Source organism: Panthera pardus, unplaced genomic scaffold (assembly GCF_024362965.1).
Source record: "Panthera pardus isolate Hobbes unplaced genomic scaffold, ASM2436296v1 HiC_scaffold_10, whole genome shotgun sequence".
In the NCBI taxonomy this organism is placed as follows: Eukaryota; Metazoa; Chordata; class Mammalia; order Carnivora; family Felidae; genus Panthera; species Panthera pardus.
In genome coordinates, this window is record NW_026526655.1 from 73,135,420 (window position 1) to 73,162,854 (window position 27,435).

The 27,435-nt window shown below is 36.4% G+C and overlaps 1 protein-coding gene across 15 annotated transcripts in view; it reads right to left on the reverse strand.

Moving 5' to 3' along the window:
* Nucleotides 1-27,435, reverse strand: part of PKP4 (plakophilin 4) — a 237,700-nt gene that overhangs the window by 75,333 nt on the left and 134,932 nt on the right. For 13 of the 15 annotated variants that reach the window (XM_053908561.1, XM_053908552.1, XM_053908570.1 and 10 more), the window contains one exon: nucleotides 885-919. The exons of the other annotated variants lie outside the window; for them this stretch is intronic. In XM_053908561.1, coding sequence (XP_053764536.1) covers nucleotides 885-919 — 35 coding nt within the window. The remainder of the gene's footprint in view (nucleotides 1-884; nucleotides 920-27,435) is intronic. 15 annotated transcript variants of the gene reach the window in all.

The following is a 27,435-nucleotide window of genomic DNA, read 5'->3' on the forward strand; positions in this document are numbered from 1 at the left end:
AGTGCCTTGTATGCACTATAAATAACCCTGGAATCCTAATACCAGGTTTTGGTAAACTCAGATATCAGACATTTAGTGATTTGAGTTTTATTCAAGATCAAAATCTGTCTAAAAATTGTCAAAGTATTTAGATAACAAGGCCTATTCTAGTATTTATATATTGATAACATTGTCCTTTATGTTATAAGTTCCAAGGAAGATGCAGAAACATGTACGTGGTGCACCAATCACTGTGTGACCAGCAATGTGTATAGGACTGGGTCCGTGATGTAGGTGCTCAACATTTAATGAATGAACACTGAATATGAAGTCATCAAATATTTATGAAGATGGCAGATACTCTCCTTAATGTAATTCATCCTTTCTGCGAAGTGAATTTGGAGTGAAAAGAAAGATAAGGAAATTATATTAGAAGCTTCTGGATTCTATTAGAAGCTACCATATAGTCTGCATCTGGATACATAAAGGATATGAATGTTTCAGGCAACTCTTGAGTGCGGGAAACACTACGAAAGGAAAAATCTTGATTTATATAAATGATCAGTCAACTTTCCCAGATTATGCAGGAACTTTTGTGAGGGCATCCCTGTACTTTCTTATGATAGAAAAGAAAATATTCAGATGATATGTGCCTATATTAAAAATGTCCAGTGGTGATAACATTGACATGCTGATGTCCAGTGCTTTAACTTTCTTTATAGCTGATATCTTTAAGTCTACTCAACAATGTTCAAACGAATCAAGCAAAGTAAGAACTATTTGAAAGTGAAGGAGCTCAGGAGTGTCACTACAAGAGGCAGTAAACTGAGAAAGCAAGCTATATGAATGCTCTTTTTGTGTGTGCAAAACATAAGAAATATTTTTTGTATGATAAAAACTCATACCTGTTGATCTCCAAGGAAATGACTTCTCAGTTGAGCTAGAGAAAAAAGGGAAAAAATGAAATATTTACTTCCTTTGTCATAACATTTAACTGTGGACCTATTTTGCACATAAACATCTAATTTTCACATTTCATTACATAAAAGTATAAAAGTCTCAAACAAAATTTAAAGCCACTCTTTTAACTAAGTTAATTTTAGACATATTTAAGCTTCCATATCAATTTGGGACGAAACTAGTTCTACTTGGAAATTAAGGCAAATTATAAAGTGATATAAGATTCTTCTTGGATAAGACAAATAAAATAGCACAACTATGCATGATATTCATGGTACTTATGTATTATGTTGCTTTTTGTGATATGAAAACTACATATACGTTAAAAAGAACATATACGTTATATACATAGAAGTTATTATACATGTATACATTGACTACAACACATTAAAAAGGACCCAAAAGGCTGTTAAAAACTTCACTCTAATTCCTGTTAAAAGCCCCGGAAACTAAAAATAAATACACACACACATGCACACATACAAACATAAATGTCTAGAAACTATAATCGGCACAAAATTTATTGGTTAGTTTGAGCTGGATGTTAACCTTATATAAGGTTTTAGGGGCACCTGAGTGGCTCAGTGAGTTATGCCTCTGACTTCGGTTCAGGTCATGATCTCATGGTTCCTGGGTTCGAGCCCCATGTTGGGCTCTGTGCTGACAGCTCGGAGCATAGAGCCTGTTTTGGATGCTTGTCTCTAACCCTGCCCCTCTCCTGCTTGTGCCCTCTGTCTCTCTCTCTCTCAAAACTAAACATTAAAAAAATTTAAAAAAATATATAGGGTTTTAAAAATCAGAATATTTTAGCTATACATGTCTCTTAGTTTATAGAGTACCAATTTAATACATTTCTTCATAAAAACATATCTGTGCCCCCCCCCCCCCCCAACCCCACTTGCCAAATACAGCAAAGCATGGTGCTAAGGGGACAGTGAAGTAGAACACAGGAACAAGAGGCTGGATTATGAAGTATTTATTAAACTCTTGATGAAGCACTTTACATATATTATCTCCTTTTTATTGTCCACAACAACCTTCTGAAAAGATACATCATCATTCTTATTTTACAGGTAAAGAAACTGGTCAAAATCTTATGCTAGTAACCAGAATTGGCTGGGATTCAAACCCAGGATGGTCTGATTCCAAAGTCAGGGCTTTTCACTAGTGTATATGGCAGAACGGCTTGCGATCTCATTTTTCCATTAACCATGTAAACACACACACACACACACACACACACACACACACACACACACACACACACAATATGCCTAGAAAGAAAGAAGTCTGGAAAAATAAAAACCCAAGTGTTAGCAGTTATTTCTGTGGGGTACAATTAAAATGTCTTTTTTTTCCTTCTTAAACATTTTACTTTTTTGAAATCAGGAAAAATGCACATATTGACTTATTTTTAGGGTGTTTATTAAATTTAAGGAAAAGGTGTGTTTCTCTGGACTTAAGGAAACACTATAAAATACAGGACATGGAACAGAAGAAGGGAGCAGTGTTTTTAGTGCTATAGTTCTCAGATTTAAAGTTCTTGTTAACCCCCTGTTATTTCCCCAATTCATAAAGTGGTTAATGAAACTCTAGATTTAATAAGAACTCCCTGAACTTCAACTTTGTGTGTGATTTGCCTTTACTTTGGTCAGAGCCCTAGCAGTTTACATTCTGGGACCTTGAACTAGCAGCAAGCAGGGGAGGGGCATGCCCCCAGTGAATGCGTATCTCTATTACTCTGTTGATGTTCCTTTATCTGCTGCACTCCTACCTGATTTCAGAAGGGACTGATGGGACAGGAAAAGGTGAACATTTGGTCAGATACGAGTTAGGGCACATTTGTCTTCTTGCTCCTGAGGGAAGGTTATTACATTCTGTGACTCCAAAAGTGGTTCCCTACACTGAATTTCAACTTCTCTTAAATCTGTTTTTATTTCACTCTATCATCTAAATTAGTTTTCTAAATACTGAGGTTGATATTACCTAACTGTGTTCCTTTCAAAATGTTCATACTTTTGCCAATATTAAAATATGTGATAAATTAAAAACTGCCATCTAGAATTGTTTAATGTACCTCAAGTTTCTTGGGAATAATATCATGAAAATTATTATCTTCTGAGTATGAAACTTACATAAACTTTAATGAAATACTTTCACAAGATTTTTTATTCTTATAATTATAGATAACAGAATATAATTCAGGTTGATTTCTCAAATTGGGCAAGGGTTGTGGCTATTTTGCTCATCTTTTTAATGTCAAGTGCCTGTCATACTATCTCACACATAGCAGATGCTTAATATATGTTGTTGTTACAACAGATTGGGTAGAATATCAAGTTCTTAACTGTCCGCACTGATCAGGTATACATAAGTGATCAAGCAGGCAACTTATTCTCATCCATTCTAGGTAGAAAACTGCAGTAGCCTCGGTTAGGCAAACAGCTTTTTTACTGCTGAAAAGGCCTTTGATCATCAAAATGCAATAAGCCATTCCTAGGTGAAGTGAAGGCAACAGGAAGTCTCGGTTAATATTTTTCTCTATTTTAGGTAAAAGATAAAAATCATTAGGAAAATAAACTAATATTAGGATCAAAAACAAGCAAAAATTTCCATGGTATTTTTTTTTGAAGACCTGTGTGTTCAGCCAAATTACTTCATACTAATCTTACAATTCTGTTATAACGGGTCACTGCATGTTATTCAGAATGGTCAATTTTCTCTTGAATCATTCACTTTAAATGATTCTCAAATCGTTCAATACTCTGGGATTCGGGGATCAGACAATAAATATGTGCAATTTTGAAATGCTATTTTAAGTCACTGAACATAACCTGCTTTTCTCAGAACAATTAGAGGTGGCCCCCATGTTAGACATGTAGGCTTCTTCTCCCTTCTTCCCTTCCTCTCTCCAACCATCTAATCCTAGAAACACTTGCCCAACTTGTACTGTCTACAACGTGTCTATAGGCACTGTGCCCACAAATGATTCCATCCTATTCCCTTTCTTATCCGAAGATTCCAAGTGACTCGTGTCCTAGGAGCTTCTGCTGGAATGTAAAACACATTTTAAAATACAAGAACTGAATCATCCAGGTTAACTTTGTTTCAGTGGAAAGATGCATTCACAATTTCTAACAGCTTAATTATCAACAACCTTCTAGAATGAAATTCTTAAGTCTGAGACTGTGGAGTCACACAGTGAACAATTAGAAGTTCATTAGCAAATTAGTAAATCAAGGCTGTTCGTTTTAATGTGGACAATATTAGTTTTATTTTAAAGAAGACACCATGCTTTCCTCGTAATGTTATAAAAATATATGTAGTAAATCATTGTAAAATTAAATGTTTTATTTTTCATTTCGCAGACATAAACGGATGCAAAAATATCTTTGCTAGGTGTGTATGGTTGCATAATGTCTTAAAAACCCCTAATCATTACCACCTAGTCGCTCAAAGTGAAGAGCATGGAATCATTTTATTGTTTTCCACCCACTAGTGTGCAATCTCCATGAGGGCAGGAAAGTCTGCCTTATTCACAGATGTACTTCCAGAAACTAAGATAGTCCCGGGCACACAGCAGCCACTTAAAACATACACCTTTTGAATTCATCCCTACTACCACAGACACAGTTCGGGCCTTCATCCTCTCAGTGTGTTGTGGCTGGATCATCCTTCCAGGCTCTCCTCCACACTGCCGCTGCAGTGATTTTTCAAACCCTCGGATATCTGACATCACTCTCGTGATGCTAACGCATAACAGACCCACAGAGGAAACAGCTCAAACATCTTGGTATGCCCCAGACGGCCCTCCACCACCCAGGTCCTTCTAGTCTGCCCTTTTCCACACAAACCTACATTCCAGGCACTTCTAATTACTTGCAGTTCCCCCACATACCGCGCTGCTTCATGCTTCCAGCGCAATTTTGGGGATAGAATGTGCGGAAACACAGTCTGGAAGCTCTTTCAGAATTACACAAATTCTAGAGTGGCCAATGCAGGTAACCTGTTACAACATATATGTCATACACCCATGAAATTGAATATGCTGATAAACTTTACTCCATATCACTTAATAACAGAAATTTTTTTGAAAAATTGTATACTTAAGTCTGCACCCAATTTCCTTCCAATTCTATTTCTGATGTGGGCTAGCCTGCGTTAATGGACACTAGTAGGTAAACAGTAGTGGAGGGGGCAGTAGAGAATTTGATGGAGCCACATAGAGTAATGTTAGCATGTCATTTCTCTCTCTCTCTCTCCTAGGTCTAGATGGGGTTCTTTCCATTAGTAGTAGTGCAGGCTACTATCATTACTCTCCTACAAGACACACTGAATTGAATAGAACCCCAGAGTCATTTTTCTGTTGAAAAGAAAGTCAGGCCTCAGCCTGAGACTAGAACGTGGTCAAACTGCAAAACTTACTGCTTTGTTTTATGGAAAACAAATTCTCTGTATTAACAGTGAAGGCAACCAACAATAAGACAAAAAGGTAACTTCCTGAATGGAAGGAGAGGTCTGCAAATGATGTATCTGATAAGGGATTAATATGCAAAATAAAGAGAAAACTTACACAACTCAACAGTAAAAAAAAAACCCAAAAACCCCATATAAGCTGATTAAAATGGGCACAGAACTCAAATAGACATTTTTCCAAAGAAGACATCCAGATGGCCAACAGATATGTGAAAAGATGTTCAACATCACCATCAAAATAAAACCTTATATCTGCCAGAATGGCTAGAATGAAAAGAAAAAAAAAAGACAAATAACAAGTGTTAGGGAAGATGTGGAGAAGAAGTAACCCTCATGCACTACTGGTAGGAATGTAAATTGGTACAGCCATTATGAAAAACAGGATGGAGGTTCCTCAAAAAATTAACAGAACCACTATATGACTCGGTAATTCTTCTCCTGGGTATTTAACCCAAAGAAAATAAAAACACTAATTTGAAAACATATATATTCCCCTATGTTTATTGCAGCATTATTTACAGTAGTTAATCATGGAAGCAGCCCAAATGACCATCGAGAGATAAAGAAAATATGGAGTATAAATACACAAAGGAATATTATTCAGCTATAAAAAAAAAAGAGAGCTTGCCATGTGTGACAACATGGATGAACCTAGAAGTATTATGCTAAGTGAGGAGAGTCTGAGAAAGACAAATACCATATGATTTCACTTATATATGGAATCTAAAAAAACAAAACAAAGAAACAAAGAGCAGAAACAGACTATAAATATGGAAAACAAACTGATGGTTGCCAGAGGGGAGGAGGGTGGAGGATGGGCAAAGTGGGAGAAGGGGAATAGAAAAAAAATCACCTTAAGAAATTTTACACACACACACGTACATATGTGTATATACAGAACCCTCATTAATAGTTTAAAATTTGAGTATAGTCAATACGAAGGTAAATTTCACTTGTATTAATGGAGAGGAATCACTGTAATGAATTATTTGAGACTTTTGCTTATAAGAGTATGGGTGTGTGCCACTGTCTAGACTATGTACTCTTTACAGCATTCTCCCTGATGATCACCAATTATCCTTCAAGAATTAATAATAACAAAAAGAATTCAATGAAATTTGATCACATCCTCCTTTAAGTGAACAATGTGCCCAGTAACCTATCTCAATTTTAGGTCTTTTTGTATGATTTTAATTGTAGTAGTTGTTTACCTGCTTCAACTACCAAACTATGACCATCTTCTTGAGGGTAAAGTTTGTGTTTTAATTCTGTCTGTATCAACTAGCTAGCATTGATAGATAGCTGATCTTAATCTTAGCTCTTTGGATTCTTTTTTTCAAGGCTAATTCTATGTGATTTTAGAAATTCTTTTATTAATTTTTTAAATGTTTATTTTTGAGAGAGAGAGAGACAGAGACAGAGAGAGAGAAGCAGAGAGGGAGGCACAGAATCCAAAGTAGGCTCCAGGCTCTGAGCTGTCAGCCTGATGTGGGGTTTGAACTCATGAACCATGAGATCATGACCTGAGCCAAAGTCGGATCCTTAATCGACTGAGTCACCCAGGTGCCCCAGAAATTATTTCAATTATTCTATGAAGGGATCAGAATTCCTTCACCTTGATTTGGCTCTATTATAGTAAAGATGTTTATTGTATACATAACATGAATCCAATTAATAAATATCTGATTATCTACTTGAGTGCCAGACATCATTAGAAGCTTCATTTGCAAAGTCCTTGTCTTCCAATGCTGGACTGTCTTATAATTACTCATTATGGTACTTTTGTGACACCTCCAGTGGATCACATGCCCAAAGGCAAGAAGGTGTCAAGAGACTTTGGAAAGGCTGTTCTTAAAGACAGAAACCTTTAAGAGAGGACTCTGATGGGCCCCGTAGTGTTTGAAGGAAGAAGCATTCACCTATCTATAACAACCCAAAGTGTGAAACATTTGTCTTTTACAACAAAAAAACACAAGATCTAGCTCTCCTTCTACTCACCTAGCAAGAGAAGGTAAATTAGTATTGGGACCACTCAGGTGGAAACCGGAACATGAAGGCTCCAGTGGGAGAGAGATATAGCAATATGAAATGTATTACCAAATTCTAGAGTTCACTTCAATTCCCATGGATCAAAAATTGTAAAGGGCTAGTAATCAGCCAGTTTGGGAGACCACCAACATAATATTCTACATGTCCAAATAAAACATTTCTCCCTTTTGTATTATGACACTGTCTTCAAATGGTTATTTAAATCATCCCAATTTGGTAGCATTATATCATCTATTTATTTCACTATTACAACATATTCTTCCACAATGTTTTTAAAATGATTCTTAGGTGATCTTCCTTTACTGAACAGAGGTAATTAACAGACGAACACACAATAATCATATGTTCATTGACTATTTTTACTATTAGTTTTACTACTTTGAGTTCTGAGTATAAGTTCTGAGTCTCATACAAAAGTTCTGTATTTCTTCTGTACATGTAAACTCCTGAATTCAAAAATTATCACTACAGATGACATCTCAGTTGCTTAAATAAATTCCAAACTGAGTATCTTTCTCTAACAATTCATTATTGTCTTATTTTCAATTTATGATGCGTTTATTTTAAAAATCAACTTTCAACTTTTCACTTGTTATTGGTGAATATCCCAATATTATATTGGGTTATATATCCCAAACTGGCTTTATTATTCTACTAATTGGTGTTATTCTATTAGCAAGTATGTAGGTCTCCTGGATTCTAAATCCATTGTGAAAACTTCTGGTGACTCTCTATTAGTTTGTTATAATTTCCTTTATAATCCGTTGCTCTAATATTTATGTCTAATGTTAATTGATTCCGAGGTCCATTTCTGGATTAAAAAGAAATAAAAGCGGAGGGGTGGAGGGCACCTAGGTGGCCCAGCCGGTTGGGTGACCAACTCTTGATTTTGGCTCAGGTCATGATCTCAGGGCTTGTGAATTCAAGCCCTGCATTAAGCTTGCTGCTGTCAGCATAGAACCCACTCAGATCTTCTGTCCCCTCCTCTGTGTCCCTTAATGCTTGTGCTCGCTTTCAAAAATAAGTAAATCTCTAAAAAAAAAAAAAAAGAAAAGAAAAGAAAAAAGAGGTGTGCCTGCATGGCTCAGTTGATTGAGTGTCCGACTCTTGTTTCAGCTCAGATCACAATCCCAGGGTCGTGGGATCAGGCCCCATGTCAGGCCTGTGGAGCCTGCTTAAGATTCTCTCTCTTTCTCCCTCTCTCCCTTGGCCCCTGTCCTCCACTTGCTCTCCTCTAAAAATAAAAATAAAATAAAATAAAAAGGAAAGTGGTTTATTTGGGTTTTTATTTTCTGGCAATGAATTCATATTGCAATTACTTAGCACCTTGTTATCTTTTAGGCATTACAAATTGCTTTTTAATGAAATGCATCATAATCTTCTTAGATATGGACTCTGGGCTCCACAGTTCCCAGATTACTTCGTATTTCCTAATATGTACCTAGGATTTTCTACCCCAGAAATCTGGCAAAATAACTACTAATGATTCTTAAGTTTTAGTCTCTACTTGGGAGTATTACAAGATAAATTTAAAACAAACTTCCTTAACTGAGTAACCGTTCTGGTAAACGTAACTTTCTGTATCTTCATTAATTATAATAGTCAATTATGATATGGAGATAATACCATAACATACTTTAAGGTTTTTTTTAAATTTGTATTTAGTATTGCTTTGACTTCCCTTTTAATTTAGTACATTTAAAATTTAGCCGTGTTTCTCTTAACACATTTATAAAGTCTACTAGTTCCTTGTGAGTTCTTAGCTAGGTAGATAGCTTATTCTGTCCTTTAGCTTAATCTCGAGTGCTCTTGAATGCTTGAGAATGCTACTTCTTAAATATAATGTCTGTGGAAGTCCCAAGTCTTAAAAACAGTTACCATGTAAGCAGGTCAAATTTCTCTTCACCTTCAGCAAGAATACCCTTGAGCTTATTTTATGCTCATAATTAGCAGGGGGGGAAGTGGGGTCTAGAAAATGGAGATGGAATCAAGACCTCTCTAATGCTATAAGCCAGCTTCTGGTGTTCCAAGAACTCATACCACCTACCAACAGGTATATACCTGTTCCACCTTCCACCAGGCTATATCAAGAAGTCAAAGATAGGAAGGCCAATATGTAGAACAGACAATGAAGGTGAATGCTTTACCTGGCTGAAGCAGAGGTGGGGAGCTGGAAGGCAAATAGCTAGCCCTATCAACGACACTGTTTTTAAGGGGCTCTGAGGACCCTAGTTTGAAAAGTCACTAGCCCATACACAATAAGGTTATCTTAGCAATAACACCCAGAAAGCAATCCTTCTTAGCATCTAACTACATTTTTAAGAGCCTCGTCCAAATTTTTTGTCTATTCATAATCAATCTCAACGAAAACAAAAACTCTTCCTCTAAATTTATGATTTTTCCAGGACTCAGGTTCCTTTCTGTGTTTTTATCGTGGTATCAGACCCTGCACAATTCTCTATTGGATGGAGACCGATTTCCTTCTTCCTAAGAAAGGACCACATGATCAGCAGCCAGGAAAAAGGAAACCATGATAACATGCTCATTATGGTAGTTTATTAATGTTTTTGTGTCTTATGGCTCTGAGTTGACCCTGAAATGGTATATGCTTATAATCTGGGCTAAGCAAGGCATAACATATGAGAAAGAGCAAAGGATCTCTTTTCATAATTGTTTATATGATCTGAGGCTGATATTGAGGTTAGAGAAAGGAAAGAGCACTTGCATGAAAAATGATGTCCTTCTTGTAGGATGCAGTTGTTCCTGACCCATCTTGTAGGATGCAGTTGTTCCTTGTGTACCAGGACACAAGCCCTGAGTCACCTTTCACTAGTGTGGATGGATTTGGGCTGATCCATCTGCAATCTACACCAAGTCACCTGGAGAGCCAACAGAAGGTGCAAACAGGAAGGCTGTAGAAGAGAAGGACTGATACTTCAAGGAATCTGGGAAAGATCTAAGACTTACAGTCTGAACCATATATTTCCTCTCAGTGACACTTTACCTGAAAAAACTGGTCATGCTCTCAAAATGTGCTTTACAAGTTTAGTCTTTAAAAAATCATGAGTAATAGGGACAACAAAGTCTTGGTTTTCACTGGCTGTTAGCAAGTTTAAAGTAAAATGTATACCCAGCCACTGTGGTGAACATTTGTGGTCTCATTACTGGCTCTATTAGTGTTCACCCTTGTTTTAATTCTTCATTCCACTTCTCCCCATGCTACTCTACAATAGCAATAGTTTTAGACTCCTATAACGGCTATATAAAATGAATTCTAGGAAGACGTAAGATATAAATAAGTAACACTCTGACCAGTCTCCTAAGGAGAAAATTATGTATTTAATGCAGAGCAAAAACAGTAAAGGAACAGATAATACTAGTCCTTTTAACAATTCAAGTAACTTTCATAGGGACTGGAGGTAAACACATTTTAGAAGATGTTAAATATTCTTTGACAAAAGCATTTTGTGTTAGTGCTTTGAATCTATGAATAAAAGATCCAAAAGACCATATGGGAAGGGGAAGATCAAAAAGGATGTAGTACTAGACAAAAATGAGACAAACAGTTCCCTCTGGTATCCCCATAAATTATATAGGAAACATGATTTCTGGTTAAGTCCATCCCACAACAGGTGTTCCAACCAGTAAAAGTAGAAATCAGAATAGAAGGGTTTTCTAACATTTCAGTTGACCTTTGAAAGAATGAAAGCAACTGAAAATAGTAAAATGGCTAAATACAATACCAGACTCTCTTTCCTAAGTATTGTGCCATGACTTAGGGTGCTATTTAGGCAAAGGTTTAGCCTTAGAATAGATGGGCTACTGCAAATTTTTTGTGTCCATGGTCTAAAAACTGCTATTGTCTCCCTCACTTCTGTTCTTTCCAAAACCTTCCAAAGGTGAAAAAAACAGAAATGAGAAACAGTTTTAAAGATGGAAAATAAAAAAAAGAGAAAGAACACACAAAAACACACTCTTTTTAGAAATGTATAAAACAATTTAAATCTTATATTTGAAAAAAAAGCTACACTGGTAGGGAGCAGGAGAAGGGTCCTGTTTTTCTACTTGCTCTGCATGAGATTGAGCAGCGTTAACACAGAAAGAACTAAGCTGTGGAGATGTGTAGTAAGATATACTGGCTGGCATCCAAATTCCGTAAAACTCATCATTATAAATAGCTTTGTTTATGATGCATACAATTTCATTTTTTACTTTAGGCTTTAAAATGTTTTGAAAAGCCAATATAAAAGTTTACTTAAAAGGAATTTTAAATTATAAAAACCTAAATGTTTTATTAAGCATGTACTCCCCTGATTATTTATCCCATTTAGACATTCAAAAGCAAATGATTTATTCACATACAATTCTTTATACTCATATAAAGACACTATCAAATTTGGCATATGTCTAAAGAACGATATTCACTTTCTTTCCATTGATCAGCCAAAGGATTGATTTTTTTAATTTTTATAAACAGTGAAGTTTCTTTAACTTCTGAAAAAAACTTTTATTCTCACTATAAGTGTTAAAAGAAAGAACATGATATATTAAATTTCTCCTTTGCTTTTTGAAAAAAATTATGTTTCTCACTGTAACAGCATTTTCAGTTCTTAATTCACGGACAAGCACCATAAATAGCTGTTTTAGTGCTGAAGGAGGAATGAATTCACACGTGGGATAGACCCAGGATCATCAATAACTGTTCTGAAAAAAGAATGGACACAAGGATACAGTCAACATTTGGCATAGTATATGCTATGTTTCTATGTAAGACCTATGGAACTTAGGAAAGTGGTTCCAGAATGCTTAAAAGTCTTCTGAAAGCCCTCATAGATCCCTAATTTGTCACACATCCCCTCTGTTTATCTCTTCTCTGTTTATCCCCCACATGTAAGTGTTTCCAAACTACCAAACAGGAATGAAAAAGAAAAAAGCCTATTAGAACAAATGAGAAAGAGGGGTGCCTGGGTGGCTTAGTCAGTTGATTATTCAGACTTCGGCTCAGGTCATGATCTCACAGTTCGTGGGTTCAAGCCCTGCATTGGGCTCTGTGTGGACATGTCAGAGCCTGGAGTCTGCCGTAGATTCTGTGTCTTCCTCTCTCTCTGCTCTTCCCCCACTTGCACTCTGTCTCTCAAAAAATAAACTTTAAAAAATTAACAAAAAAAAAAGAACAAATGAGAAGGAATGACAACAATGATAATGGAGGGTCAGGATAAAGTCTCTTAAAATAGCATTTTGGATACAGAAAGGGTGATCCATAAACACTGTTCAGTGGTTGAACAGGCAATCTATGGCAAATAGACAAGGCAAGCATTTGGGCAAGACTGTATTAAATTCCTAGCTTTCATGTCCAGCATTATTCTTTTGAGAGATATGAATGAAAAGGACAATGGTTTGCAATATGACAGAAGAAGTGATTGATCAGCTTTATCTTTCCTTCTCCCTTTCAGTGCCCTCCCATTCATTGCCATAATAAGCCAACATTATTGATGGAAAAGGCAGCAAGAAATGTGTGGTGCACTCTGTGAAGATTCATAATCTATTCAATTTAAATAGTCTTTATTTGAACTATTAAAGAGAACATCCACCACTCAAATGTTAAGAAATAGAACCATCTCAATTTTGTAAAAATGAAACAGATAAATTTTAACCATAATTTCAGTCAGAAAATAAAGAGCTCAATCACTTAACATTAAAAAAAACTTTTGTTATGCAATATTTAAAACACACACACGTGTATAAAGAAGAAAACAGATTATAATAAATCCCTTATATATTCATTACCCAGCTTTACCTACTATTTTCTTTACATTACTAGATTATTCTGAAGTGAAGTCTCTCAGACATCTTATCACTTCTGTAATAAATACTTTAGATGTACCTCTAGATACTTTAAAGAGATCATAACCACAATAACATTATCACACCTAAAATATTAATAGTAAAATTCTTAGTATCAACAAATATCTAGTCATATTCAAATTCCATGTTTCAATTTTTTTTTTTTAATTTTTATTTTAGAGACAGAGCAGGCAAGCAGGGGAGAGGAGCAGGGGGTGGGGAGGGAGAGAGAGAGGGAGAATCTTAAACAGGCTCCATGCTGAGTACGGACGTGGGGCTCGATCACACGACCCTGGAATTATGACCTGAGCCAAAATCAGGAGTCAGATGCTTAACTGACTGAGCCACCCAGGAGTCCCTCAATTTTTTAACACAGTTGGTTTGTTTGAATCTAATCAAAACAAGGTCAACACATTATATTTGGATGCTGGTCTCTAAAATACATCTCTCTTAAGGTCTGGTTTCATCTTCCCTCTCTCTTAATTCTTTCTTTCCTGTTTGAAATTAATTTCATCTGCCCAACAGAAAGATCTGGCTGATGCATCAGCACATTGTCATTCAACATGTTCCCTCAGCTCCATATTTCCTATGACTCGGTATTTATATTTAGATGACTGAGAAATTCTTGGGCAAGAATGTATCACAAGTGACGTTATGTTCTTCCAATTGCATCACATCAGGAGGTCATAATTTCTGACTATCTCCTGTTTTGCAATATTAACATAAGAATAGATTGATGGGTTCAGATGCTGTCAGCCTGATCCATTCAGTGTAAAGTTTCCCATCATCTTTTTAGCTAATGATTTTAACTGCTGTTCATGATCACTGATCTAGATATATTATTTTGTCAGTGGTTGCGAAGTTCACCCAAGTTTTTAACTTCTGGACATATTCTTAATGTACTACTTCTCTCAGTAATTACTTTCTACCTTTATATTTACATTCATAGAGATACAATACTGTTTCACTCACTATTTACCAGTAAGTCTTACTAAAAAGTATTTTGCTAATACCACTGAGAAAACAGATATAGATCACGTGTTGTCCTTCCTAAGCAACTAAATTCTTGAATCACGGTTGATAATTTTACTTGAATTTTCTCTGTGCCTCAAGTATCCCTGTATAGATAATGTAACTGAAGCTGGGGTTAGATCAACCTTTAATTGACATGTTCTGAAGCAGAGATGACAAGTCGTAGGATCCTCGAGTAACTGGCTATTATTTGTTCTTTTTCAATAAAAACAAAGCTAAAAGAAATAAGCACACACATATACCCTAAAGTCATTCCTCCTTGGATTATGGGAGTCTATTAATGCAAACCAAATGTTGTATCTAAACTATGTGACAGTGGCTAAAATGTGTAATTATTTAATATAAATTTTTTTAGCTGTGAAAATCTGTAGCGTACAGGCTTTTGTTCCTCTTCAGTTTCAAAAGTGTTTTCCCCCCTATTTAATAGTAGAGTAACACAACTGGAGAATAGAAAAACCCATGCAACAAGCGGATTAGACTGATTTATTAGTCTATTTATTAGTTATTAAATAGACTGTGAAGCCTCAGGCAGGACAGCCCTAATGACAATTCAGTCACTACAAAGTCTGGCAAACTTGTAGGTTGTCTCCCTCCTTCCCCTGGGGGGCAGACAAGCCATATCCATTTTTAGGGCAAGCTGATCAACTGCTGAAAATGCACTAATGGATGGCACTCACTTTTAGGTAGATAATCACATTCTCTATTTCCTTTTCCATACATCATTGGGTTAGAGTTGTATATAGTAGTAATTCTCTGAAGGGTTAAAGGAACATCTCATTACTTATATCAGTCTTTCTGCTCCATGTCCTTAACCTGCCAAATGGTAATGAGAATGTGAACTTAACACTAAACTTCCTTTATTTCATCACAGAGATTAAAATGATTAGATGAAGAAATAGCAAACTTTTCCCCCTTAAACAACGAACTCCAGAAAGTACATTAGGGGGAATATGTTGTTCAAGAATGTTTCCTAGAATCTTTAATATCTACATGACTTCTTTTAACATGTTTGTGATGGACCAAACTATAAATGGTAACCACTGCAATTGCCATAAGAGACAAAACAGTGGCAGTGGAGACGGGGCTAAGGGCACCATTTGATATAGGCTGTAACTATTGGGAGTGGTATAGTGGATGTAAGTGGGATGCTTAAGTCTTCTCACACCACTTATTGACACCCCGGGGGAAAAACCAAAAGAACAATGCTATCTGTGGGGGAAAATATCATCCTAATGATAAATTCAGGTATATAGTAATAATTAAAACCAAAGCAAACTAAAACACAAAACACCAAAAAGGAAACACTGCTGAACAGTTAAGATAGTGGGTGTGTCTCTGGGGTGCCTGGGTGGCACAGTTGGTTAAGCTTCCAACTTCGGCTCAGGTTATGATCTGTGGTCTGTGAGTTTGAGCCCCATGTTGGGCTCTGTGCTGATAGCTCAGAGTCTGGAACGTGCTTTGGATTCTGTGTCTCCCTTTCTCTCTGCCCCTCCCCTGCTTGTGCTCTGTCTCTCTTGCTCTCAAAAATAAATAAAACATAAAAAAAATTAAAAGGAAAGAAAAAAAGAAGATAATGGGTGTGTCTGTTATGCAATAGGTGCCCAACGACTATTGTTCTCTTCCTTATAATATAAAGAAGTACTTTAACCTAATAATATAAGAATCAAAGACACCAAATAAAAGCCTTCTGGGATAGAGACAGGACAGAGAATGTAATCTGATCATCACGGAGCTCTTTACAAAATTAAAAATAATAAAATATAAACCTATATTTTATGCTGCTACTAAGGTGCTTTGTCATATTGCTAGTTATGCACAATGGTCCCTTCTACAGGCTGGGAATTTCCAGACTTTTAGATCTTTATATCTCTACAGTAAAGCAAAGGTATACATATTTACTCAGTGAGTTTAGAGGAAAAAAAAAAAAAAAAAGAATCATGAAAGGAAATCTGGAAATAGAAAGCAATGTTCGTATCATCTGTTTGGGCTTTCACCTACCCTAAACTGCAAATTTGGACAATTAGGTATCTATTATTTCATCTTTACGTATTTATATTATTAATACATATTTAATGTTTACATTACTACATATCAATTATTACATATCCTATATAGAATATGTAACTTCTACATACCTAGTAATGATACTAAGGGACTTGTATCCTAAAAACAGATTAGTATAGTAAACTTTTAGTGTTGTAATGTACTAAGACCTGTATTATTTTAACATGTACATTTCAGAGTTATTTCAGTGCAAAAAAATAATGATAGAACCAAAGAGAATAAGCCAAATTACTCATTAGAAAAATGGGCAAAGAATATGAATGGATCATAATACTCAAATGGATCATAAAGATACGAAAATACTCAATCCCATTAGTCATCAAGAAAATGCTAAGTAAAATAAGATAATGTTAGATTGGTACAATTTAAAGACCCTGCCTATTATTAAATGTTGGCCAAAGAAAGAAGCAAACAGAAAAACAGAGAACACACACCCTGGAACTTTTCCGCATATTGCTTGAGAGGTTATAGTTGTTGTGCTACTTTAGAAAGCAATTCAGGAAGATCTAGAAAAATTGAAAAATGTACATTATAACCCTAATATTCTACTTATAATGCTATATTTTCCAGAACTCTATATGTGTAAACTAAGAGATATCACTGTTTCATTATTTAAAGTATTGGTAAGTGGAAGCTAAATGTTCTTCAATAAGGAAATGGCCGGTTTATTATTCTAAGAAATATATATACACAACAATAGTTAAAAACATAAACTAGACCTACACATACCAACATGGATAGATCTTAAATACTGAGTAGAAAAATACTGAGTGCACAATGATACACACACTATACCATTTTGTGTAGGTTAAAAAAGCAACACACAGGGGCGCCTGGGTGGCGCAGTCGGTTAAGCGGCCGACTTCAGCCAGGTCACGATCTCGCGCTCCGTGAGTTCGAGCCCCGCGTCAGGCTCTGGGCTGATGGCTTGGAGCCTGGAGCCTGTTTCCGATTCTGTGTCTCCCTCTCTCTCTGCCCCTCCCCCGTTCATGCTCTGTCTCTCTCTGTCCCAAGAATAAATAAAAAAAAAAAAAAAAAAAGCAACACACAATACTGGTCAAGGACGTATAGGACATAAAAGTATGCAAAGTAAACTGGAAGACTATATACTAGTGGTCAGCTATTGGGAAGAGAGAATGGGCAAAGAGGGCTTGAATTTAAAAATAATTTTAAATAAAAAAGGCCAATGTGATGAATTATCAATAATTTTCAATTCCGGGATGTGAGTAGTTGAGTTTTTGTTATTCTCTGTACTTCTTAGTACTTCTAACATTTCTCAAGATCAAGATTAAAAGATGCAGATAAAACCCAAAATGATAGTAAAAAGAAGATATATGATTAAAGTAATTATTAATTCCTATGAAGCAGTAAAGGTCAATTTTTTTTTTCAGGAAGTATCTTGAAATATACTCTGTATGGCCTATTTAAATTACTTTATAATTTACCAGTATACATACATAGTTAAAAAAAAATGACAGAGTGGGGACTGGTAATATAATTAATGTATTGATTGAATAATTAATCACTGTTATATATTTTGAGAATAGTAATTACAGAATGTGAACTATGAAAAATTAAAGAAAATGAAATAATGTTATTTTAATTAAAATGGTGTTTTAAAAGACAATTAAATCATGGCATGATACATATATTTTAGAAGCATGGGCCCCTGACTTTTAAAAAGTATTTTCCTCTTCATTAATTAGGAAAATTGATACATTTGGGCTGCCTCCATATTTAATCAAATATAGTGAAAGAATCAAGATAATCTGAAACCTTGGGGTGCCTGGGTGGCTCAGTCAGTTAAGTGCCTGATTTTGGCTCAGGTCATGATCTCATGGTTTGCAGGTTTGAGCCCCATGTTGGGCTCTGTGCTGTTAACGTGGAGCCTGCTTGGGATTCTCGCTCTCACCTCTCTCTCTGCCACTCCCCCACTTGCCCTTTCTTTCTCTCAAAATAAATAAATTAAAAAAAATAAAAGATAATCTCAAACTGTGATGCTAACTATAAACTTGATCTCTTTTCATGGTTCCTTCTAGCTGTATCACCCACCTAACATTTTTAAATGCTCAGTCTAAGAAATAGGTAGTTCATTTTGAAATATTTTTTTACTATGATTAAAACATTTTGTTGTATAATGTCCATAAAGACACTCTTATAAAAACTACTTGGCTTAAAATCCACATTCTACATGGTCACGTTCTTAGGTTAAAATAGGTTAGCTTAACAGAATACTGGTTGAATTACCTTGGGCTCACATGCCCTGCAGAAGACCTAGTTTATACAAGTTTAATTCAAATCAGTAGAGATAGTTGTCACTTGGATTTGTAAGTCCCAGATGAAATTGGCTTGTGACTGGAATGGCAATGAGAAGTAATAATTAAAATGCCTTCCGGAGGAAATGTGCTTAAGTAAACTGCTCCAGATAAATGACTTCTGTAGAGCTGCAGGTCAGCCACAGACTCATTTATATCTTTCAGATGTGGTACTCTTTACTCTGTTTATAGTAGCAGTTGCATCATAAAAGTTCAGTGTTACTAAATCTACTCATAAGAGCATCCATTTCATAAATATTCACTGCAGAGATCCCCAAGAGAGTTTCTGATAATTACATTCCAATATCAAATAGTTTATTCTTCATCTGGTCTGAATTAGAAGTGAAATCAGAGATCTTTTATTTGTTTGACCATTAAGAGAGAGTGACCATTAAAAGACAACATTTAGGAATGGAATTGGGTGAATTATATTCTGGTGAGTATCACAGGATTCCCAAATAGCTTTTCTTACTCCACACTTAAAGTAACTCAACACAGACAACTAGCGCAGCAGTATACAAGGATTTACCATAAGAGAAAGCAGAGGAGAAAGGACAGAAGGCGAGTTCTCATGAGAGAGTAGGAGGATGGGTGGAGAGGCTAAGGAAAACTTCTGCCACTCCCTGACCCCCAAACTAAGAATGCCTACAGCAATACCCTTGGGATCTTCCCCTCTTAACACCCAAGACAATAGTAGCATTATTTACAATAGTCAAAAAGTAGAAACAACCCAGATGTCTATTAACTGGTGAATGAATAAACAAAATGGGGTATATCTATCTATACAATGGAACATGATTTGGAAATAAAAAGGGGTTGAGTACTATACATGCTTACAACATGGATGAACCTTGAAAACAGCATGCTTGGTGAAAGAAGCCAAGTCACAAAAGGCCGTATATTGCATGATACTGTATATAGGAAATGTCCAGTGGGCAAATCCACAGACACAGAAAACGGAGGAGTAGTTCCCAGGGGCTGTGGGGAAGGGAGAATGGGAACAGGGTGCTAATGGGTAGAGGGCTTATTTTTGGGGTGATGAAAATGTTCTAAAATGGAACAGTGGTAATGGGTGAACAACTGTGAAAATTACACCCTTGAAAATATGAATTTTAGGCTCTAAAAATATATCTCAATAAAACTATTGTTTAAAAAACTCAGGTTTTGACTGGTGAGAGCTCTGAAGGTCAAAGGGACAGAACTTTATCAGGCATCTTCTTGAAGAGGTACATTTAACATGTAATAAACTGTCAAGGCACAAACATTCAATCTTCTCAAAGACCCTTCATTTTTTAAAGAATGTATCATTTGAGGAGGTTTAGCTCACAATGACTTGAAAATATTCGCTGAAGAAAAGACATGAACCATGAAAAGGCCCTTTTTGCTACTGTCAGCCTAAAACATTTTTAGAATTTTTAATAGTATCAATGGAAGCCTGATGGGCACTCACAGATGACCCTATAAAGTGTGGGAAAAAAAATCTGAATGGCTGTGCGGAATCAAATCTTTTCATTAAAAAATAACACAGTTCTTTTCTTAAGTGGCGATAAGAAGACTATTTGTCAAGACTGTATGACCTTTTTGAAACCATAAAGAATTCTATTTTAGCAGGGCTTTAAACTAACTGAAAGGGAGAGATAATCTTGGGAAGAGTGTGAAGTTATTTAATTTCAATATCGCTACCCATTCCCCCCCACCCCCATTCAGTTGGTATGGACAGGATTTTTCCAAGTCTAGAATAACTTCCTGACACCACCAGTAGCCAGTTAAAGGATAATGTGAAAGAACCAAACGCTTCCAAATAGGGTCATCAAAGTTTAAGACAATGTACAAAAATCAAAATGAAAACTGAGAAACTGTATTTTGATTCCAAAAGTTGCTATTAATGTTTCTTACAATTAAAGGTCCATTTTTTAAGAATCTCTTTTTGACTTCAATGCAAAGGAAAAGTTAGTGTTTCGTCTTGATAAATGGACAAACTATGATGTATAAGATAAAATACATGGAACCAATTTATGTGTCCTAAAGAAACAACCTTTTTCTTTCATTATCTACAACTTGTCTAGAAGTAACTTAGTTTTGGGAGATGAATGGGAAGATCCCAAGTCTGCACTCAGGTATAGTTTTGAAATTCTGTACAACAAAATCTCAGAAATAGCCTGTTGAAGTCGAAAATGATATTTTCATTTATCGACTTTTCAATTCCAATTACATTTTCTTCTCCTTGCACAGTTTTGTTACACAAGTTGAACGACTTGTGTAATTCCTCTGCTTGCATGAAATGTGAAACATGAAATGTGTCTGTACACTTGAAAGCTGAATCTGCCTTGTAGTATTTGCCCTGACCAAGTCTTCCACCCACACCGTGCCCCTTGCCCCTGTTAGGCTGTAATGATTTCTAACCACTGCTGAATTAACATCCCTAGGTCACTGGTTCAGCCTCAAGCTATCAGGCAGAGAGGGCCATTAAAAATGAGGCCTGGCATATCGAAGTGCGACTTTAGAAACAAGACAAAACCAAAAGTTAGGGGAATTACCTCAACCTTAAATTAAAAAGATAAAAAAAATTTTTCTCAAAAGAATGAAATGTAGCAAACATTTAAAAGTGGTTGTTTCTTTTTGGCGTTAGTGGAGATGTTCTATATGGTGATGGTTACAAAACTACAAGCCAAAACGCTAAAAAATCATAAAGCTGCATGTTACAAACGGTGAATTTTACTGTAAGTAAATTATACTTCAATAAACATAACTTAAAAGCAAAGTGGTGAGGCGCCTGGTTGGCTCAGTTGGTTGTCTCAGACTCTTGGTTTCAGCTCAGGTCATGATCTCGCGGTTTTGTGAGTTTGAGCCCCAAGTAGGGCTCTGCACTGCCTGAGCAGAGGGATTCTCTCTCTCCTGCTCTCTCTGCTTCTCCCCCATCTGCACGGTCTCTGTCTCTCTCAAAATAAATAAATAAACTTTAAAAAAGAAAATAAAATGGTTATCTGAATGGCAGAATTATGGATTTTTCTCTTTATTAATTTCCTGAATTTTACAAATTGTCTAAAATGAGCATATTTAGCTCCACAGTCAGTAAAAACCAAACCAAAACCAAAACCCAAACCCAAAAGCAGAGTGAGAATAATACTTTGGCCACCCCTGCCCTTTCTATCCATTGGGAGTATAGGTGGGCAGGGGAAATCTGAGGGTGAGGAGCTGGGCCTCTCACTGAGGGCCACTGGGACCTTCTACTGTCACTCTATTCAGTGAAATCTAAGCTAGACTAGAGTTAGAATGAAACCCCATTGATGATGGGGATGCAAGGGGAAATATAATAAAATTCCATGCTCATCAAAATTTGGATTTGAAGTTTATTGCTTAGTCCATGGGAGGCAAGAGGTTTAAAGGGCAATTTTCCCTGAGGTACCCGTGCTGAGATTCTCCTACAATGAGCCGTACACACTTCAGCATCCCATGAGGGTCATGCCCCTTTTTAAGGCACTCACACCATGTACCTGCACAGTGATCTTTAACGTAGGATATCTCACATCTCAGCACCCATTGTCACCCATGACTGTAAAAGGCGTGGCAGACAGTCTTCATGGCATGCTGCCTGCTTGGAGGACCTGAAATTAACCCTTCCATCTATACATGCTAAATTCAGCTTTGAGTCTAACTAGTGTCAGAATTGGCCTCCTAGAGAATTACTTCCAGGTAAGGCGCTATTCTATCCATTTATACTCCCATTTAACAATGGAAGAAAGAGACCTAGCAGTCTGATTTTGTAATTCAGAGAGAGACTACTGAGGACACTATTTGCCACATCATATAGTGGCCCCTCAATGTTGACTCACAGGAGAAACCACTCAAGTCCCGGCCTCAGGAATGGCAGATTTTCCTGAGCAACCTGGTTTATTTTTATACTAGAGACACTTGAATCATACAATTCATTAGTGTTTCTCTCTTTAGGATGGGTACTAGGTCACTCAGAGCCAAAGTGGTTCCCTACTTTTAGCGAATGCGTGGAATGTTAACAACACACATTTCTTATACTATTTTAACCTTGATTTCATCTTGTTTTTCTAATCATTATCTTGCATTTGCTCTAATTTCCTCTCTCCATCTTTGGTTTTTGTATTTTTAAAAAAATTTTTTTTTTCTTAACGTTTTATTTATTTTTGAGACAGGGAGAGACAGAGCATGAACAGGGGAGGGTCAGAGAGAGGGAGACACAGAATCTGAAACAGTCTCCAGGCTCTGAGCTGTCAGCACAGAGCGCGACGTGGGGCTCGAACTCACGGACCGCGAGATCACGACCTGAGCCAAAGTTGGCCGCTCAACCGACTGAGCCACCCAGTCGCCCCTGGTTTTTGTATTTTTAAAAGATGTTTCAAATGCTTTTGGAATGAGGGAAAATATTAAATACATAGATAACTACGGTGTACTCAAAACAAATGAAAAAAAAGTGAGACCTTCTTTATTATCTGATTCCATAGCCCACTTTAAATGAAGTGAATATTAAATATATAAACAACTATACTATACTCAGTATATATGAAAAAAAGTTCTAACTTCCTTATGAAGTATTTCTACAGCCTGCCCTCAGTGAGGTGAAATACTAAATACACAGGTAATGGTAAACGCACAAGTAACTGTAGTGTACTTGGGCACAAAGCAGTGAGGCCGTAACTTCTCTATTAACTAATCTCATAAGTCACTGTAGGCTTTTCAAAGTCACAATGATTATTTTTGGTTTCACATATCATCTTAGGATATAAGCACCATCAATTCCAGATGAAGAATCATTCTATGTTGCTACTGCTTGGGTTATTAGGGCTTTTTTGTAGTAAATAAAGCAAATGAGAAATCCTATCAGAAATGGGGTTTTTATTAACCTTGTTTAGAACTAGATTTCCAAAGGGGCCTTAATAGAAAAACTAAGCAATTACTTTAATCATTAAGATTTTAAAATGATTTTTAATGAGTTTTGTTTTTAAGTTCTCAAAAAGGCATATTACAAGTAAACTGCCAATGGCAATTGTTCACTTTTTTAGGACACTTCCTAAATAAAAACAAGCACAGGCTCAGTTTCTCCACCTATGAAATAAGAATATCTCACGGCATGGGTTAAAAAGTTATCTTTGGTACTGCAAGTGTAAGGAAACCAAACTGCTCGTTTGGAGGGCCATTCCTCTGGGAGAGGACTCCATAGTGTACTATTTGGCACAACAGAACAACCATTTATTAAATATGACCTCATGCCACCGCCTCCATCTTATTCACAGGGTGAGGCCAATAATGGCAAATGCTTCGAACAGAAAAAGTAAATAAAAATATGCTTTTCGTTTCCCTCTGAGTTATTAAGATGTCATCTTCGGACCAGGAAACATAAGAAAATCTTACGGTCACCTTACCAACTCTGACACAGGATCTAAATAAAATGATATGAAAGACAGATGGTTGTCAAATCCCCCATGTTGCTTACTTGACTTGATTCATGTAAGAATGTCCTGAATCTACTTTGTGACCATAAGCAGTGGTCCCACTTTTAATTTCCTTTGAGCAAATCAGAAATGGCTGACAGGAAAGAGGGTTTGGGTCTGAGAGCTAATTTCTGTGTTTCTTTAGAATCTTGCTCTGAGATGAACAGCTGGTGGGGACTGGAAGACACAGGGGGATCTCTCAAGTGACCAAAACCTATGCTCTCCTCACTAACATTGTTTTCTAATGGGCTCCTTGCTTGTGTGTAAACCTGGTGGTCACAGAGCAAAGTAATTATGTCAACAGGCTTCTCAAGGTCCACTGAAAAGCACAATGAAAAAGGGCAGAGAGAAACCCAAATATGCCAACTAGATGCCCTCATGATAAAGCATCCTTAACTTGATGAGCTTAAAACACATTGGGCTTCATTAAGTTTCATTATTCATTCAATGAGCATTTGTCTGAGTGCCTGCCCGCTGAGCACCAGGTACTGTGCCAGGGTTGTGGGGACAGGGTGGTACTTACCACCTCACAGGAAAGCTAACAAAGGCACAGTTAAGAGTTCAGATGAAGAGAGGTGACTTTCCTGGAGAAAGTTGGGAAAGGTTGTAGGGAAGGGTTAGCATTACACGGGAGGCATCAGGAATACATGAAAATCCAGCGTGAGATTGGAGTAGGGCAATCAAAATGGATCACTTATGATTCTTAGCAATCTCACTGAGTGCCAAAACCAGGCTTACTCATAACCCTAAAATTCCATAACAGATTCCTGTCCTGTTGTCTGGTCTCTCTTCATTCTGAACTATGTAGGCCCTACATTGCCAGGACACTTACCTCCAAAAACAACTTTCCACAGGTCTCCCTTATAGACCTAATGAAGGTTAAGATTCTCATCACCCTCTTTCCTTGTTCGCCACGATCAAATGCCAGCTTTACCCTCCCAACTTCATAAGCCATCAGGTCTTTTTAGGACACATCCTAGACACGGGAGCCTCTTGGCGCTCTAGTATAACCACAGTGTGGAATCCTATATACCTCTGTGCACGTTTTCCCCCTTCCTCTGGTCAAACCAGCTTCCCTTTCTGCAGGATCCATTCACTTACCCCAAAGTCACCGACCGAACCCAGTGACATGCCACACACCACACTAGGCACTGAGATCTAGACACAAAGCACCAAAATCACAGAGAGTAAATATTATAAAATGTATTTTTACTAACAGATTAGCTAACTAATTAGGAATAAGCTAATTCAACTATATAATCTTAAAATTATTTAATACTTTAAAAATTGAAGTGCAGAAAATGATCTAATAGCCATGAACATATCCACCCCCTTATTTAACATATGTTAATATTATGTCATTTTGCTGTAGATGGCAATTTATTTTATTTTTTTAATGTTCATTTATTTTTGAAGGAGAGAGAGACATAGTGAGAGCAGGGGAGGGGCAGACAGAGAGGGAGACAGAGAAGCTGAAGCAGGCTCCGGGCTCTGAGCTGTCAGCACAGAGCCCGATGCAGGGTTTGAACTCATGAACTGCAAGATCATGACCTGAGCCGAAGGCAGATGCTTAACCGACTGAGCCACCCAGGCGCCCCTATAGATGGCAATTTTAAATAACATGTTACAGATTTGGCTAAAGCCTAATTTCTGATAGCTTCTTCCTCCCTTCTTTCTGAGAAATACCACTATCTTAAATTGGTGTCATTCCAAAATACTTTTTATACTTCTACTACACATGCATACATCCATAAACAATATCAAATACTGTTTAAATATTTCATAGTACTGCTGCATATATTTTTTAAAATGTTCATAATGATATACTCTTACATCTATTCTTTTGCAATTTGTGGTTTTCACTCAGGAGTCTGTTTTACAAAGATGTCCATGTTGATACATGCAAACCAATTATTTTATTTTAACTGTTCTGGCATTTACTCATCCACAGTTTATTTTCCATTTCCATCCTGATGGATAATTATATTCTTTCTCATATTTCACTTTTGCAAACAATGCTCTAATGCACATCCTTATACCTGTTGTCCTATGCACACTATCAAACTCTCTCCAATGATAGCATATTCTTCAAGTTGTAAATCGTACTCTTCTGCCAGTTGATTCTCACTCACTGTTGAGGTTTTTTTTTGACTCAAGTTTTATAATATCTGGCTGTGAGCTCATCTTTAGTGATGTCAATTTCTCGGCTGGGGATTCCTGAACAATGTGAAGAATTACACTTGGACTCCAAACCCACACGTGGTACAAGCTTGGAGTCTGCAATGGGAAATGGTCATAGGTTGCTTAATGCAGCTATCTTAAGGTCACATGTACCACCTTCAAATTATACCAGGCCTCGTTATTGGGTCCCTGCATGGGTATTAAATCCAAGACTCTAGTGCTTTTACATGGAAGTGGGGTGGGTTTTGACTGTCCCTAGGTCTCCTGTACAGACAGCTCAACTGCTTCTGGCTCTGGCTTTCAGTTTATTTCTAGGACCTGGGGATTTTCCTTTCTATTTTGCCATTTCCTCTAGGTATTGACTTGCTTATTGATGTATCAAATATTTCTAGGGGTTTATCAAGAGAAATTCTATGTTAGTTTAATTAGCTACATTGCCAGAATAAAAGCCCTAAATGAATTCATTAAATGTTGAATTAAATTTTGTTAGTATCAAATTATATATTTTAAAATCTGTTGGCCTGTACATTTTGGAAACATACAATACTGTATTACTGAGGTTGTGAATTGCTCTTTTTGGTGCTAAAGATACAGATGGCTTTTTAAAAATACTGAATAGAGTCTAAATTAATTTTTCACAATTTTAACTTCTTTGATAAATTATTTCATTGAGTACCACAAAGCCAGAGTTAGAAATATTTGATTTACATTTTTATACCTTGCTTATAATTTCCCTTCCTATAAAAATAACTGGATAACTAAAATATGAACACATAATTTTATATTTGTATTTAAAAATTTTTATTAATCTTATTTGTATGCTTTATGTCTTACTAAACATACCAATATACACAAACGTTAAGGGTCAGAGATGAAAAGATTCACAAGCACACAATTTATCAGCCTAATATTTTTTAAATCCATAGCAACAATTAGCCTGAAAGGAGAAACAACAGGCAGTACTCTTTCACCAAGAAGGATTTCTTGGCCATGAGTAATAGAAGATACTGAAAAGTAGAACAATGATGATGTTAGAAATAACTTAAGAGACAAGTTACTGTGGGTACATTCCT